Source organism: Onychostruthus taczanowskii, unplaced genomic scaffold (genome assembly GCF_017590055.1).
Source record: "Onychostruthus taczanowskii isolate IOZ18803 unplaced genomic scaffold, ASM1759005v1 scaffold1, whole genome shotgun sequence".
NCBI classification, from domain to species: Eukaryota; Metazoa; Chordata; class Aves; order Passeriformes; family Passeridae; genus Onychostruthus; species Onychostruthus taczanowskii.
The window spans coordinates 18,426,239-18,441,718 of NW_024496525.1; the positions used below are offsets into that span (position 1 = coordinate 18,426,239).

The 15,480-nt window shown below is 39.5% G+C and overlaps 1 protein-coding gene across 21 annotated transcripts in view; it reads left to right on the forward strand.

Annotated features, from left to right (window-relative positions):
* Positions 1 to 15,480, forward strand: part of TTLL5 (tubulin tyrosine ligase like 5) — a 130,064-nt gene that overhangs the window by 33,252 nt on the left and 81,332 nt on the right. For 18 of the 21 annotated variants that reach the window (XR_005952201.1, XR_005952205.1, XR_005952202.1 and 15 more), the window contains 8 exons: positions 5,288 to 5,369; positions 6,239 to 6,300; positions 6,977 to 7,068; positions 9,848 to 9,889; positions 12,787 to 12,900; positions 13,262 to 13,353; positions 13,961 to 14,023; positions 14,943 to 14,981. Coding sequence is in view for 18 of the 21 variants with exons in the window: in XM_041398545.1 (XP_041254479.1) it covers positions 5,288 to 5,369; positions 6,239 to 6,300; positions 6,977 to 7,068; positions 9,848 to 9,889; positions 12,787 to 12,900; positions 13,262 to 13,353; positions 13,961 to 14,023; positions 14,943 to 14,981 (586 nt within the window). In the remaining 3 variants the exon portion in view is untranslated. The remainder of the gene's footprint in view (positions 1 to 5,287; positions 5,370 to 6,238; positions 6,301 to 6,976; positions 7,069 to 9,847; positions 9,890 to 12,786; positions 12,901 to 13,261; positions 13,354 to 13,960; positions 14,024 to 14,942; positions 14,982 to 15,480) is intronic. The other 3 variants (XM_041398591.1, XM_041398622.1, XM_041398705.1) reach the window with 1 other exon arrangement.

Sequence of the window (15,480 nt, forward strand, 5' to 3'; positions counted from 1 at the left end):
CGGGCTGCATATGCCCAAGCTGATTACAGACTGCGTTTTTCTCCCTCCTGAAGTAAGCACTTCTGGGTAGGCTAGAAAAGGCAGTAAGGCCAGCTTTCAGGCAGAGTGAAAAATCTCCCTGTGTGGTGGTTTAGTAGGGTAGGAAATGAAGGTGGCTGGGTGCAGCACATATTTTTGCCAGCAGCCAGGTAGCACCATTTTCTGCACTCACTGAAATGTGAGCCTAAAGAAGCAATAAATTGAAGTCCTCTTGTTTCATTTACATTCTAGCAAACCCAGCTGTGACACTGTTGAGCTTGTCTGCAATCAAGAAGGCAGGCCAGGATAGGGTGATGGGCATATTGATCCCACCAAAGCAATGAGTTTCTTATTTAGCTGCTTCTGTGTCTTAAGGCTGAATTGGCCAGGCTTTTGCTTCTAATCACATCTATACTGAGATAAAAGCAAACAATAAACTATTGTATGACTTGAGTGGTGCTGATCTGGAGCTAAATGCTTTAAAAAGTCTTCATTTGTGCCAAATCACCAGTTTCTCAACTGCCTATGTTGCTGTTCTTCGTAAACATTTAGCTTTCTTAGTGATGGCAGTTGAGCTATTTAGGGGGAAGCCTTTTGTAGTTTTGAACAGTGCTGACCTGCTCCATTATGAGTTTTCCAAGGCACTAAAAACTTGAGATTCTTAAGGAATTTCTGTGTGTACTTACTTGATGTGAGGTGAGTGTATGCTTAGTGACTTAAGTGAGCCATACATATACCATAGGAATTTCCTATGTTTTTCTAGTTTCTTACATGACATGTCACAGAAAAGCTGAACAGGGATTTCCTACCATTACTTTTTTTTTTTTTTTTACAAAGCTTTATCCATTCTATTTTTATAGCCTTAGCATAAATCTTTGCTTTGAAGCCAGTGTGTAAAGATGCCATTGGAATCTGAAAGAGGTTGTAGATTCCTTTGGCTACAAGCAGATTCAGGAGGCCTGTACCCTTCATGGCAGGTGTTTTGATGATCTGATGGGCAAGGTAGATTTTGTAATGTAACTATATCTTCAAATTTGACTAAACTGTCAGCTGAGTGTGAAGGGTAAAATGAGTTCAAGGAATAGATCTTCTAGTCACAGCTTCTATAGGAATGGGGGGGTCTATCCCTGCACTGTTTTTCTTACTTGTCACTTCATGGCTCTAAATCGTACCCATCTGGTATTGATGATTTAGTACCCAGAGCTTGGTTGAAAGATTCAAAATCCCTGTTGCTGCTGAAACTTGGTTTCTTTAGGAACTTGTTCTCAACTTGGTAGCACTAATTTTCTTTCTCAGAAGGCTGGAGCAGGCCTAAAAAGCTTTTATGGCTGTTTTTGGGAGACTTAGGAAATGACCAGCACTGTCAATTTATCAATGGACTTGTGTTACCAAAGTCAGAATCAACCCTGGCTTGTCATTCTGTCTTCTACTGCCACTGGTCCTTGTGGTGGCATTAGGGTCTTCACCAGATGGATGACGTCAAAGTGAGGAACACCAGGCTATTCTTGTCTCATGGCTTTTTCTGGGGCTAAGGTTCTTGGAGTGCAAGAGCTTGAAATCAGAAGAACTTGGGCTAATGAGGTTGGGAAACATGCTCTCTCTATCCTTCACTTGTTGTATCCATCTGTAGAGTCAGATGGCTTTTATTTTGGTCTACCTAATATTATATTTTGTTAATTTGGGCACTTGAGTTTGTTGAGGACGAAGTAGCTACATGTCTACTCTTACGTTCCTCAGTGTTGGAAGGGAAGTTAAAGTGATGTCCTAAAGTGGTTACTGCAATATTAACCTCTTAGCTCGCTCTGGTATCACACATTGGGTTGAACAAGTTTATGCCTTGTGAGTGATAATTTATTTACTCAGTAAGATTAGGATTCTAAAGGCAGCTGAGTTTGCACCAAGGCTCCTGTTCTTTGACGTTAGCCTTGAAGCTACTTGTCCCCTCTTGTTGGGTCCTTTTCTGCAAAACTATAGAGATAAAACCTTCCTCTGTTAAAATAAAGTTCTCTTAAAAAGGGAATTAAACCTTAATATAAGAACAGGAGGAATAGAAAGGAAAAATGGAAGACTTGAATTTCAGTGGCAAAATTTCCTTGCGTTAGAAATGTCTGTAAATATGCTCCTACATAAAATGAGGAGATGGGGTTTTATTGCAATATCAATAAAGAGTTATGTGCTATGAATGTTTTTCCCATGCTGTTTGTGTCCCTTCATAACTTCAGGTTGTCTCCACTGAATTGTAGAGTATGTACTTTGCAGTAAAGCTTTTTTTTAATCCAGGGAACAAGCTGCAAAGAAAGACAAGAATTACAGTGACCCTTTAGGAACTGAGCTTATTCATGCTATGCAAAATCATGAAAAGTTTCTTTATGCTACTGTGCTATCGCTTGTGATTTAGTTTCTGTACTTACAGAGAATAACAAATTCTTTGGGGATATTTTGTAAAAGAGAGCGCTGGTGCAGTCTTGGAGAGGATTGTAAGATAAACTTGGAATACATGGGAGTTTACCAGAACCAAAAAGCCCGAGACTATCTCTCTAGCCTTTGTCTTAGTCTTAGATAATGTCATTGGCAAAAAAAATCTCTGGTTGAACTGTTGTTGTTAGACTGCACACTGAAGCTAGGCCTTCTTTTGGGAGTGGGAAGCTCAGTCAGCAGTGACTTCTCTATGGGGATTGGGGGAGGAAGGGGCAGGCTGTTCCTGCAGAGTCTTGGAAGCACTTAGCACCTCCTGATATAATTCCAGTCTTTAACAAACCGTAGGGGTGGAACCTGCTTTTGTGGATTCTAGTAGCAAGAGAAGGCACCATGGAAACTTGGTTTCAGTGTCTTCTGTTCTTCCCTTAGTAAAAATAGTGGCACTAGATGGCTTGTCCTGAACCTGCCATTCCACAGTGTGAAGCATGTTTTGCTCTTTCAGTCATTGTTTTCTTTACTCTCCCTGCAGAGGGAAGTGGCAGCCTTGCTGAAGCTGGTAATTTCAGAGGATACACTTTTGATTATCCTATGCTCGTGTGACTTCATATCTTTGTCCTGCCTGTGTGTGTATTTTATCAAGTGGTAGTTGAGTTTCAGAGTGGAAAGGGTACTGTGACTACTGTGTTTTATCCAGGAAGTACATTTTCCAACTGTGGAAGAGGGCCAGCAAGATATTTCTGGATAAACTTCTGACTGTTGAGCAGATCTTTGTGCTAAGCCCTGTGTGGAATCTGTGAGGCTTGATTCAATTGCCAGAACATGGATACTATGTTCCTGATGCCCCGAGGCAACGGAGATACCTGTCTAGGGCTTGTAGATACGTCTGGAATATGTGAGACTTGGGGCTTTATGGAGCAGCAGTGGGGACTTCCTAGGAGACCCTAAGTCATTGCAAGTGGCTTTAGAATCTGTGTTTAACAATGGAATTGAGTCAACAGGGATACCCTGAAGAACTTACTGTCCTAATAAATAAGGCAGACACAAGGGAAAGGAATGTGAAGCTCCAGCAGCATGATTAGAGCTAGTTGAGGTCGAAAGGTTTCCCATGTGTATTTGAAAAAGTGGACAGAATGACTAACTGGGTGGGAAAGATAGAGCTTTAAAGAGCCAGCAATTTGCAAGAGAATTGTGTGGGAGAGGAGGACAAAGTCCGAGGAGCCAAAACACTAGGAAAGGGCCTCTGAGGGGCCAAGGAAGGGAATGGCCAGCAGCAAAAGAAGCAGGAGCTAGTGAAAACAAAATGCACTTCTTCCTGGCTGGGGCTGGGAGGCTGCAGATGAGCAGCTGCTGCAGGCCCACTCATTGCTTCTCTGCCTTGGGCATGAGCTGCTGAGTTTTCTGTGCTGTTAATAGTCATGGGTCTTCACCAAACCTGAGACTGTATTTTAAAGTAATGTATCAAAGTCATCAGAAGTTTCTCCTGGTCAAAATGCTTTGCTAATATTTACGCTTACAATCCCCACCTTCTTCTTTTCCCTCTACTGCAGCTGTTCCTGTCTGGGGGGGCAAGAGAAAATAATGTAGATTCTGCCTCATTTCTTTGGAGTGAACCAGCTCTGTAACTCTCTGCTGTTCTTTCCCATTCAATGACTGGCTACAGACTCTAGAAGAGTGAGCAGGCCATGCTCACTCTTCTGCCATTTCCCCCTTCCAAGCCTCCCCCCAAACCCTAGCTCATTGACTTCCCATTATAAGCTGCATGAGCTTTTGCACAGCTGTCTGCATAGGAGGAGTCTGTCAAGTTGTCCAGCTCCCCAGAGCCAGCATCAATGTCAGGCAGGTGACAAAAGGCCAGGGCCAGAATTCAAAGAAAGAAACATGGCAAAGAAGTTCTCCTGCTTTTATTTCAGGCACTAAGGAACTGGTTAATTTCATGAAAATCCTTCTCTGCCATTACTCTGTTTTGTGGTGTTTAAAAAAAAAAAAATTGCTTAAGTTGCCCTGGTGATTTGGAAGTCTATTTCTTAATGCTGAAAGAAGGAATTGCATTAATGCCAGCTTCTGATTTATACTCATCTTTGCGTAGCATCCTTCTTGCAACTCTTTCCAAACTAGAGAAAATGTGTATAGAGAGTGAAATAGTAAAATCAGATTTGGAATGGGGGAGCTGGCTTCAATCTGACCAGTGCAGAGCAGAACACATCTAGAAGATGTAGTATGTTATTATTGTTTTAGAAACTAAGGAAAAAACATTTCTGTTGTGGTTTGCTGCAAAGTGACAAGCTATCAATAAGCTAAAGCGTTATGGGAGGTTGTCTATGTAGATGGAGTTGCTGAGAAGTCTGCTGTAACCCCATGGGGATATTGCAGAAAATATACAGGAATAATTGAAAAGAAGCTGATGCTTGAAAGAAACAAGGTTTTCTCTAGCTGACTGGAACAATGAATAAAGGGATTAAAAAGTGGAAAGGAGAATGAAATTTTGTTGTTTCCAGGATCCAGTGGAAGAAGTAGATTGAACCTGCTATGCTTGGGTCAGTTCTATGTGAAAGCAAGTAGTAGAGTTCTGTGTGAACTACAGTTTGTGGGCAGTGAAGAGTTTTTTATTTTTCTACATAATACTTTCCTAACATTTTTGTTCCTCTCTTTCCCCCCCAGGGCAGAATACGTTTAATTTAGAGGAAGTGAAAATTGCCACTTGAGGAATGTTATTATTCGTTCATCTCTAGAGAGTTTACTAGATTTAACATATATAATTTAGGTAGAAAGGACCTGGTAGAAACTAACGTTGGACCTTCTGTGAATGTTTAAAGATGCAGTAAGGTGAACTTAGTGTCTGCTGTGTTTTTAGAGCTATATGGTTTTGATGTCCTTATTGATGACACTCTGAAGCCCTGGCTGTTGGAAGTGAACCTGTCCCCATCACTGGCCTGGTAAGTGATTCCCAATTTAATATGAGGCAGGGACTGTTGCTGGAGATGGTTGTCCTTGAAACTTGTGGTCCTAGGAAGGCATAATTTCATGATGCCTGCAGATTTTGTTCCACAGCTGATTGGCAGAGAGGATACTCCTTTGCTTTTTTCCTTTGGCTAAACAAACTTACTGCAGCAATAGGTTTTGAAAGAGCCCAGTTGGGATTCCATTTACTTTTTAATTGTGTTTCTTCCGTCATCACTGTTCATGCTTCATAATCTCTCATTATAGATAAATTTTGGAGCTCTGTCAGACTATTGTGTTGGATTTCAATCTTCTTGGCTGATAGAAGCTTTTAGATTCAATCAGTTACACTTTACTTGAGTATGTAGAGGAGTTCTTGGGCTCAGTCTAGTACTCTAATCAGATAAATTCTAAAGAGTGAGTGTTGACTTGGCCCTTATGCTGACCCTTATACTCTAATGGAAGTTGAGGACTTATTTTGGTAGGCCTCTCAGCTGTGATTTTATGTGGAAGAGGCATAGTTAAGTGTGGTTTTTAAGAATTCTACAACAGCAACTTTTATCTACTTCATGAAATGTGACATACATACATTCAAAGAAAATGTTTCTAGCCCTAAGGAGAGTTTAAACAAAGCTGTATGTGTCTGCATTAGGACACTAAAAGCTGTGGAAAAAAGATAACAGATTAAGCCGTTGCTCTCTGATCTTTACCTGTGTATGTGAAAATCACCTAATTTTCTTCTTGTTTTTACCTGTTTTAAGAAGGCAAAGAAACTATATTGGGAGGTATACTGAATACTGATGCATTCCTCTCATTCAATGCCAGACAAATAATTCCTATTATCCTCTGTTGCATGCGGTGACAGTGATGCTCCTTTGGACCTGAAGATCAAAGCTAGCATGCTTTCAGATATGTTCACTCTTGTAGGTGAGTGAAACAAAAAAATCCTTCCATCTTTCCCTCATTTAAAACCAGCAAAAGGTAGGTCTATAAGCTGCTTGTTACTAGATCAGTTTAATAGATGTGAACTCTAGTTAAGGAGAACAGCTGTATTTAGCACTGAGAAGTGATCTATGGACATTTCAACTTCAGAATAATTGTCTGTTTGTGATGCTTAGGTGGCTTTAAGAGTCCCTGATTTGGTATTTGAATACACTGCTCTCTTTAGCTTTCATGCATTTTTCAGGTTGAATGTGTGGGTTTTGGTTGGATTACTAGAATTTTAGTACTGTCTAGAGCACAGTGTCCCTTGCATCTTGATTTAGTTGCTTGATGCAATTTGCCCCAATAGTGAAAGAAGTGAAATTGTCATCAGGTACGCTGCTCAGCTGTTTAAAAAACCAAGTCTTTCTCTGTGCTGCTATTCAGTAACCCATTTATTGATTTAAGTACTCGATCTTGAAGCAAGTTTTTGTTCAAAAATGTAATGCAATTACAGTTTAGGATTAAACAAAGCAAGGTATAAAAAAGAAAAGGATCCTTATTGGTCCTTGGGCAGGAACAAGAAGGTCATGCATAGACTAAGATTGTGAACAGAAATGCTAGATTAATCTTTTGGGGTTTGTCTGTGTTAAAGTTCTCGTGTGGCTCTTGGTGCCCATAGGCTTTGTATGCCAGGATCCAGGCCAGCGGTCAAGCCGGTCCATTTATCATTCATCTGAATCTGTCAGAAGAAATCCATACCAGAAGCTGCAGGTAAGTGACTTTTACAAGCTGTGGCATAGGAGGAAGTCATTCTCACAGAATTTGACTCACAGGTGAGAGAGGCAGTGAGTGACATTATCTGGATTTCTAGCATAACTATGGAAGATGAAATTTTTAACTGGGGGTGGTGAGGCATTGAAACGTTGCCCAAAGAATTTGTGGACTCTGTATCCCTGGAAGTGTTCAAGACCAGGCTAGATGGGGCTTTGAGCACCTTGCTCTAGTGGAGGCTTCCCTCCCCATGGCAGGGCAGTTGGATCTAGATAACCTTTAATGTCTTTCCAACCCAAACCATTCTGTGGTGCTCAGGGGATACACCTGAGTTCTGGGCTGTTCTTCCGCTTTGAATTTGTTGTGGACAACAAGCTTCCAGAATCCTGGAGCTTTATGAATGTCTCCAAGACCTTCTCCTGGGTGAAAAGTTCCTGCATTTGAAGTTTAAGGCTTATTTCCTATTCTGTTTTGGAATCCCACTTTCTTTCCCATGGATCATTGGACTGAGGCCTCATGTGTCTTGCTGTGATTGCCCCTTGCCTTTTCTGTTGAGGTAGTGCTTTCTCAGCACTGTAATGTTGAAGGACAGTTTTCTCTATCTCTTTTTGTCTATGAAATGGATTTCATAAATATCTGTGGAAATGGAGCATTCACAAAAGGCTGGGAGATCTGTTAAATCACTTGGACTTCCAACTCTTTCTCCTCAGGCAAATAGGCAGATAGTGTTCTCTGACATCTCTGCAGCTGATGGTGCTGTGTAGCTCAAGTTCAGTTAGGAAATGACAAGTCATTTTTGTTCAGCCTCAGTGTACCAAGACACTGTCCATTTTGGTGTAGGGAAAGCTCACAGAAATTGCAATGTTTTATCTCTTGTAAAACTCAAGAGTCTTTAGTCACTGTGAGAGAGGTGAATAGCTGGTAAGATGAGATTTGAGTATCTTTAGGATACATGTCTGAGTCTGAAACTTCTAAGACAAATGTAATAGTGCTTTAAATACAAATCACTCTGTGTAGGCGCTCTTTGTCGCGGACAAAAGGTACATGAGATAAATTAGGAACCATTCAAAAAAATTACCCTTTTTTCTTAAAGTAATGGCATCAGATCCTGATGATATGACCAAGTTTTACAAGACTGTCTCAGAGAATTATGCTGTTGTAAAGCACTGAAGTTTAAGGAGGCTTTCAACTTTGTTTTGCTTAAAAAATACCCACATAGAGATGTAAGGCTGGCCAGTTGAAAGTTGCAAAGATTCGTATGACAGTGCATTGGTTATGAGACAGGATTAAGGTGGTTCCCCTAACTAACCTATGTTTAACAGGAACAGGTTTGTGATGCAGTGATAAAGTTTTACATCATTTTTTTCCTAAGTGCCTAAGTGGTAGTCCCATGTCTAGATAAGTGTTTAGATCTTTCCATGGTCCCAGAATATTTTAGCTTGTTCTGCTGAATACATTTTATCTCAGATTTTTGATAGCTGTTATAATTTTGTGTTGCAAAAGGTATATGTAATCTTTTGTTTTTTCCTACCACCTTCATGATGTCTTAAGTTTTGATCATTCACATAGGCTGTTTTTAATAATTGTAAAAGTTGCTGCTTGGAAAAGAACTGTTGGTACCAGTGCTCTTGAAAGTTCTCCCGGATAACTGTCTTGAGATGGTTGCTCTCTTTTCTGAATTTCACCAGACTGGACTGCAGGTTTCTTTGCAGTTTCTTTGGTTTGACTCTTTGAGCATTTCTCCCTCTAGGGAAATGAACAATTTTGCTGCTTCCTTTGTAACTTCTTGTTGGTTTGGGTTGGAGCTCTTTCAATTAATCCTAAGCAATGGAGGGACCTTGATCTGTTTTGAGTAGACCATCTGTAGAGAGGAACTTGTCAGTAGTACAGCTAGAAATGATAGATGGGATTCTCAGATCTTTCTTCCACCATTTGTTCCTCTTGGGTGTTGGAGAAGACAGCCTGAATGCCACTGAAGGCAAAAAAAATCTAAGTTCTGATGATGATTGTTTTCTTTTGAACCTGTCCCTGTCCTTCAGCTGGTTTTACTTGTAGGCCTCATACCAGGTAAGTAATATAGGGTACTTCTTGACATTCTGATGTTTCTACACGTGTTAGAATACTAATATCTTTTTTCTCCTCAAGAACTGGAATATTGTTGAGGTATTTAAATGAAATTACTTGCAAAATTATGGGATTTTCCCCCCCACCTCTGTTCTATGAACAATTTTACTTGACAACATCTCTCTCTTTGATGCATAGCTATTAAATATCTTAATATGCATGACTTTTATTTTACAAAAATATGAATTTTGCTCATCACAGTTGAGTTCAGTGTGCTTTTGAAAACCATATGTCCAGATGCATTCTGCACAGTTGAGCACATCTGACGTTAGAATGAGTGCTGTGTTTGGAATGGGGACAGGATACATTTGCAGGATATGAGGAAAGTATAAGTGGTTAGCTTTATCTCTGGACTTCAGTTATCATAGAGTGCTTTGGATTGGAAAGTACCTTGAAAATTATCAAATTCCAACTCCACTGCAATGGATAGGGACACCTTCCACTAGATCAGGTTGTTCCAAGCCCACCCCGGTGTCTTTGAGCAGTTCTAGGGTTGGGGCATCCACAACTTCTCTGACCAACTTGTTCCAGTGCCTCACCCCCCTTTGCTTGTACTGTTTTGTTTAGGGTACTTGCCAGTCCTCTACAACTCAGGCAGGGATCATAGTGTCCTGGAGAACACAAGATTTTTATGCTCTTTGTGTGTCTCTTGCAGCGTCCTGTGTCTGCACAGTCACAAAGAGCAAACAGCAGACCAGTAAGTACCCTTCAGTCCCATCACCTGTGTAAGGGCTACAGTTTCAAATATTACTGTGTACAGTGCTTTTGGCATAATTAGCTCACAAATATATTTTACAGTTCGAGTAGCCTGGGGCAAGGGGATGGGGGTGAGAGGCAAGTCAACATGGGAAGAGGAGATGGCACCGCATGTTTCCATGTTGCGAAAGCAAATGTTGGACAAATATTTGCACCACTTCTAGCAGTTTAAAAAAAAAAGTAGATGAAGCTTGCTGAGAGGTCAAGGTCAGCTGGATCAAATCACTCAAAGTTTTTAAGACTACAAGTCTGAATGATAAGGTAAGCACAGGAGAATCTGTGCAAACAAAATTCAGGTGGCTCTACAAGAGAAGTAATCATTTTCTTTGAGACAGTCCTCTGAAGGACACTGCAAAAGTTTGAGAGTGAACTGGGTCAAAATAGATGCAGAGAAAAGAAGGATTTCTTAAAGTTAATGGAAAAATATGGGACTATTGTTAGCCTAAGTGAGACTGATCTACCTTTCTGAGTGTTACATTTGTTACCCTTCTTGCAAGCCATATAGACAAATCGAAATTAGTTTACAATTCTAAGCACCTGGCCATGTGGGGACATGTTAGGCATTATTTTTCTGCTGGGCTTCCTGCACAAATGTAGTGGGAGGGGTTTATTTTTGTTTGTTTTTTGTCTTTTTTTTTTATTTTTTTAATGGGGTTTCCCCGGGTTTTTTGTTTGTTTTTTGTCTGTTTTTTTTTTTTGTTTGTTTGTTTGTTTTTAATGGGGTTTCCCCATCGGGAAGAGAAGGTAGATGGAATCACCTTGAGAACCTAATTCAGTCTATTCACTGCTGTTCGTCATTCTGAGTAAGTTTAGCTGAGGCTCAGAGGAAAGAGAATTACTGAATTACAAGGCTTTGTAGAGAATAGGAAGGATCTTTGTGCCAGCTGCTGTCAGTGCTTATTAAATTAGCATCATGATTTGGGAACCAAGGATACTTGCAGAATTTGGAGATACACCAGAGTGGTTGGATTTATCTGTACTTTTATAGATAAGCTAGGTCAAAGAGGAAACAAGATCTTTGAAGTTGGAGACATTTCTTTCTACAGCCAGAGGGTATTCTCTAGTGAAACATGGAAAATACTGTGCACAAAGTCCAGCAAAGAGTTTTTTCTAGAATTTTAACAGCCGTGTAGTTTTGTTCTCAGGGAGGAGTCAGAGCTGCCCAATACATAGACATACATTTACTGTTTGTATTTAATGCAATCATCTCTGTTGTATCAAGACAATGGAAATGATTTCATTGAAGTGTTTCCTTAGAAGCAGATAATTTAATAGATTGAAGAATTTCCTGTAATATTCTCTTGGAACAGCAGTTCTCACATGATGATGAATTGTTATGCTAATGCCAGGAAATGGGAAATGGTTTTTAAGAGAAGGTTACTCTCAGGTTTTAGAGGAAGTTGTTAAGCAACATTTTTAAGCTGTGAATTAGAAATGGAAGAAAGCTTAGAAAGAAGGACTAAAAGTCTTTCAACTTAGTGCCATCTACAACCTCAAGCAAACCTGTTTTATTGCTGGCATTTTCACTTCTTCTACAGATGTTTGTGTCTCCTGCTTTCTCATCCAGATTGTCTTGTTTTCTCTTTTTAATCAGTTCTAGTTAGGCTTAATGAAATATTACAGGTGGTACCTGCTATGTCTGTTTTATCTTTGGATTTTTCTGTGCCAATCACTGCAGTATAACCTATTCTAGTGCAATGCTGTTGCTTTTGCTGTTGCTTCATCTACAGATTCTGAATAGCCGCTTGCCATTTCTAATGAAATGGAGAGAATGGAATTCAATTCCCATAGTCTTTACAAATAAAGATGCATCCTGATCTTGCCATGGATTTTTTTTGTATCTGAGCAGTATGGGATATTCCCCTGGATTTATCCACCTTAAGGTTTCTGTCATGTTTTTCTCTTCTTTCTAGATTAAGGCTCTCTGCTCATTCTTTGCTCAATATAGAGCTAAAAGAAACTTTGAATTTAGTAAAAAAGCTTGAGACTTTCTCAGTAGACTCTTATAGTGCTGTTTTTGCAGAGGTAGTTTATGTAAACTGAGCTTAAGACCATCTTAAATGTACTTGACAAAAAGTTCAAAGATTTGTCTTGCTTGGATTTTAAAATTTTATAATCCTGATGATTTGAAGACATTTTGAATTCCTGTCCTTTTGTTAGAATTGGCCAGGACTGCCCTTCAGGTTAAAAATAAGCTTAGTGACGCTGTCTGCAAATTTATTGCATATTTTAAAAAATTTGCATATTTATGCAAATTTGCATGATGTATCTGTGTACATCTTCAGGATGTGTCTGTTAAGTGTGAGAAGTAGCAAGTTGACAGTTCAGCAGTATAGTAACAAAAGAATAACAGGTTGTGAACTTTTCCCTGCAACTTTTATCTCACCAGGGAATTACAGTCCTTTTGTTCTAGTGTAGCAACACAGCTAGAACAGAGAATCATGGTTCTGGTACCATTGATGTGTGAATCCAAATGTATTTGGGTCTTGTGAATGCTGACTCCAGTGCCCCTTGTGTGAGGATTTTCCTGTATGACATTCTGACTTTCCTGCTTTTGGTATGTCTCCTGTTTTTCCAGAAGGGGCCAGGGGTGTAGATTCTGGCAGTGATGCCTGAATTGTGCCTACTGTGCTAAAATCTAAGAATCTGAGTACTCACACTTTGACATCTGGGCTGTATACTCTTCAACAGCTGGGGTGTGGAATTGTGAATTCTGGCTGTAGTGCTCTGAAGTGTAGATCCTCCTGCGAGTGGCATCCTGGAATTTGAATGTAATTTTTGTTAATATGAAAATTGAGAGAGGAGAAAAAAAAATCTGGATTCCCACTGTCTCTACAGCGTACCCGTCCTCTGTCTGCCAGCAATGCTGAAGTTAAAAGCTCGATGCCCTTAGGCAGGGAAAAGGCAGCAGGAAGGCACAACAGCTCTATGCTAGGCCTCTCCATGGAGGAGGTAAGGAGGTTATTAAATAGCTTTTATTTACCTTGGCTTTCATGCAGTATGTGGGATTATTTGCTCAACAAATAGTAAGTGCATGTAAATGAAAAATGTGACAGAAGATGAGTAATTTTTGAAACAGAATTTTAAGTTTTACTGCTGGTATTGCCCTTGCTCTCAATCATGCCAAGCAGAGATGTGCTTGAAGCAATGATAGACTCCTTCAGAATTTAAATGCAAGACAAAATTCCTTAAGGATGTCATTATCTACCCAGTCCATTTGCAGGCTGAATAGTCTTGTTTTCTGAAATTCAGAGATTTTTTGGAAAATTGTTATCTATTTTGCTGGCTGTTCTCTATTTTACTTCCTAATCAGATCAAAGTTCTTCGGCGAGTGAGAGAGGAAAATGAGCGGAGAGGAGGCTTCATCCGGATATTCCCTACCCCATTAACATGGGACCTTTATGGGTAAGAATAAAAATGTGATAGGATGGCACTGATGCTGTGTGTTGAGGGATATTCTGTATTAGATATGTGTAGATCAGCTATCTTGGCATTTAAAAAGATGTTTTGGAAGTTTTGGCAAAGTTTATTTTAGCCCTGAATGTTCTTTTTTTCTGATCCCTTGTTTTTATCAACTGCTGCTTTGCATAACTGCACCCCATGGAAAGCTGTTGGACATTATTTCTGGTATTGTGTTTCTGTTAGCAAAAATCTGAAAGGAAGACACTTTTATTCTATCTACTTTTACATCCTCAAGCTTCAGACTGTGTATCTTGTCATTAGGCCATAAATGCCCTATAGGACTCACTCCTTCTGAAAGTTATAATATATTACAGTTTTCTACATTTATTTTTTCCAGTCTGTAATGTTTTCTCCATCTCTTGCATCAGCAGGAACTTCAGCTGAGAAATGATAGCTCTCCTCCTTTCGTCTTTTCTGTTGTGGTGCAGCATGTTGTCTGAATCCACTTCTAGGATATTTCTTAGAAGCCATTTATTTCTGCATTGTGCTGCCTTTCATTGAGTTTAGCTCTGTCTTGATAATCCTTTTTTTTTTTTTTTTCTTTTCGTAGATCTTTTCTAGAGCACAAGACATCAATGAACTACATGCTGGCTACACATCTGTTTAAGGACAGGTAGAAAACTTCTCTGTTTGGGAGAGAGGTAAAGGGCACAAACAGTACAAAAAGGATTGATTCCTCACTTATCCAATGTTATAAACACAAATCTGGGATTTATAGGAGTGGTGATAGTTGTGCATCTCTTCTCTAATGTGCCATTGTTGGTCATATATTTTATGTGTTGCTCTTCTGAAACCAGGGGCAAAAAGGACAATACTCAAAAGGCATGGGAATCGTTGGAGTACTAATATTACTATAGACATGAAAAAGCTTCAAGCTCTTAGGTTTCTCTGTGAGGGCATTATAGGAGGTCCTGGCTTGCCTTTTGTTTCAAATTTGAAATTGCATTAAAGCTTGTCTTCATGTACAGTAAGCCCTGAAATTGACTTCTCCAGCTGTTTAGTATCTCTGTCTTGACCTGTGCAATCATGATTTGATAATTCTTTTTCGGGGTTGTGGTTGGATGGTTGGGACAGTTCATGCCACTAGCTGAGCTTCCACTGAGTCTGTGCAGTGTCTTTCACTATGTGTTTAGTGCCCTTCCTTCTCAACAATTCTTCTTGTGCAAATTTGAGATCCACTATGAAGAAACTACCAAGTAAAGAGAGGTGTCTGAGAAAGGAGACAATATTTACAGAGGCTCTTCCTGCATGAGTGCTGTACAATTTTTTTTCTGTGTATATTCAGGGATGTGTCTGAAGAGTAGTTGTAAATAATGCCTTCCCCAGCTTAAGCCGGACAAATGCAAGCATCAATTCTAGTACAGCTGCTCATGGCTCCTCTTTTGGAGCCTTTTTTTTTTTCTTTAAGATAGAACTCACAAGTAATTCTGTAAATATGGTCTTTCCCTTGTACATGTGAAAGACTAGGGAGGATTTTTAATCAAGGCTGATCCAATATGGAGAGTAATTTTTGACATTTTTCTCTTTGTTAGGAGCAAGATGAAAAGAGAGTTCATCACTGGGAGATCCCGGTAAGTAGCTTCTTAATTAAATAATTTATGCTCTGCAAGATTTATTCTAAATTTAGATTTCCTTAGCTGAATCTTCCAAGTTGTGAGTCAACAACTTTTCTACCTGAAATCCATGAAAAATAATTTAGAAAATTAGAATCATACAGTGAAAAAGAATATATCCACACATGGAGAGCTCATGTTTTCATTGGACCTTAACATTTCTCCTCATAATCTTCTCACATTGGTATTCCTACCATATTGATAAGCTTCATCATTGAGCTCTCTCAAAAGATCTTGTAATGCATAAGGATTTTGGACTTCATATTCTCATATTTACTTTGTTAGAACTAAAAAGATAAATGAAACAAGAAGCATTTTTTGTGTTTTTTTCCACTTATATCATAGGGAGCACTTTTCTGGATTTTTGTGCACTGGCAGAAAATTGTTATTTTGTATGTTTCTCTTCTGGAATCTGGGAGGGCTCCTCGTCCCTTGACTTAAGTAGAACTTGTAGAAA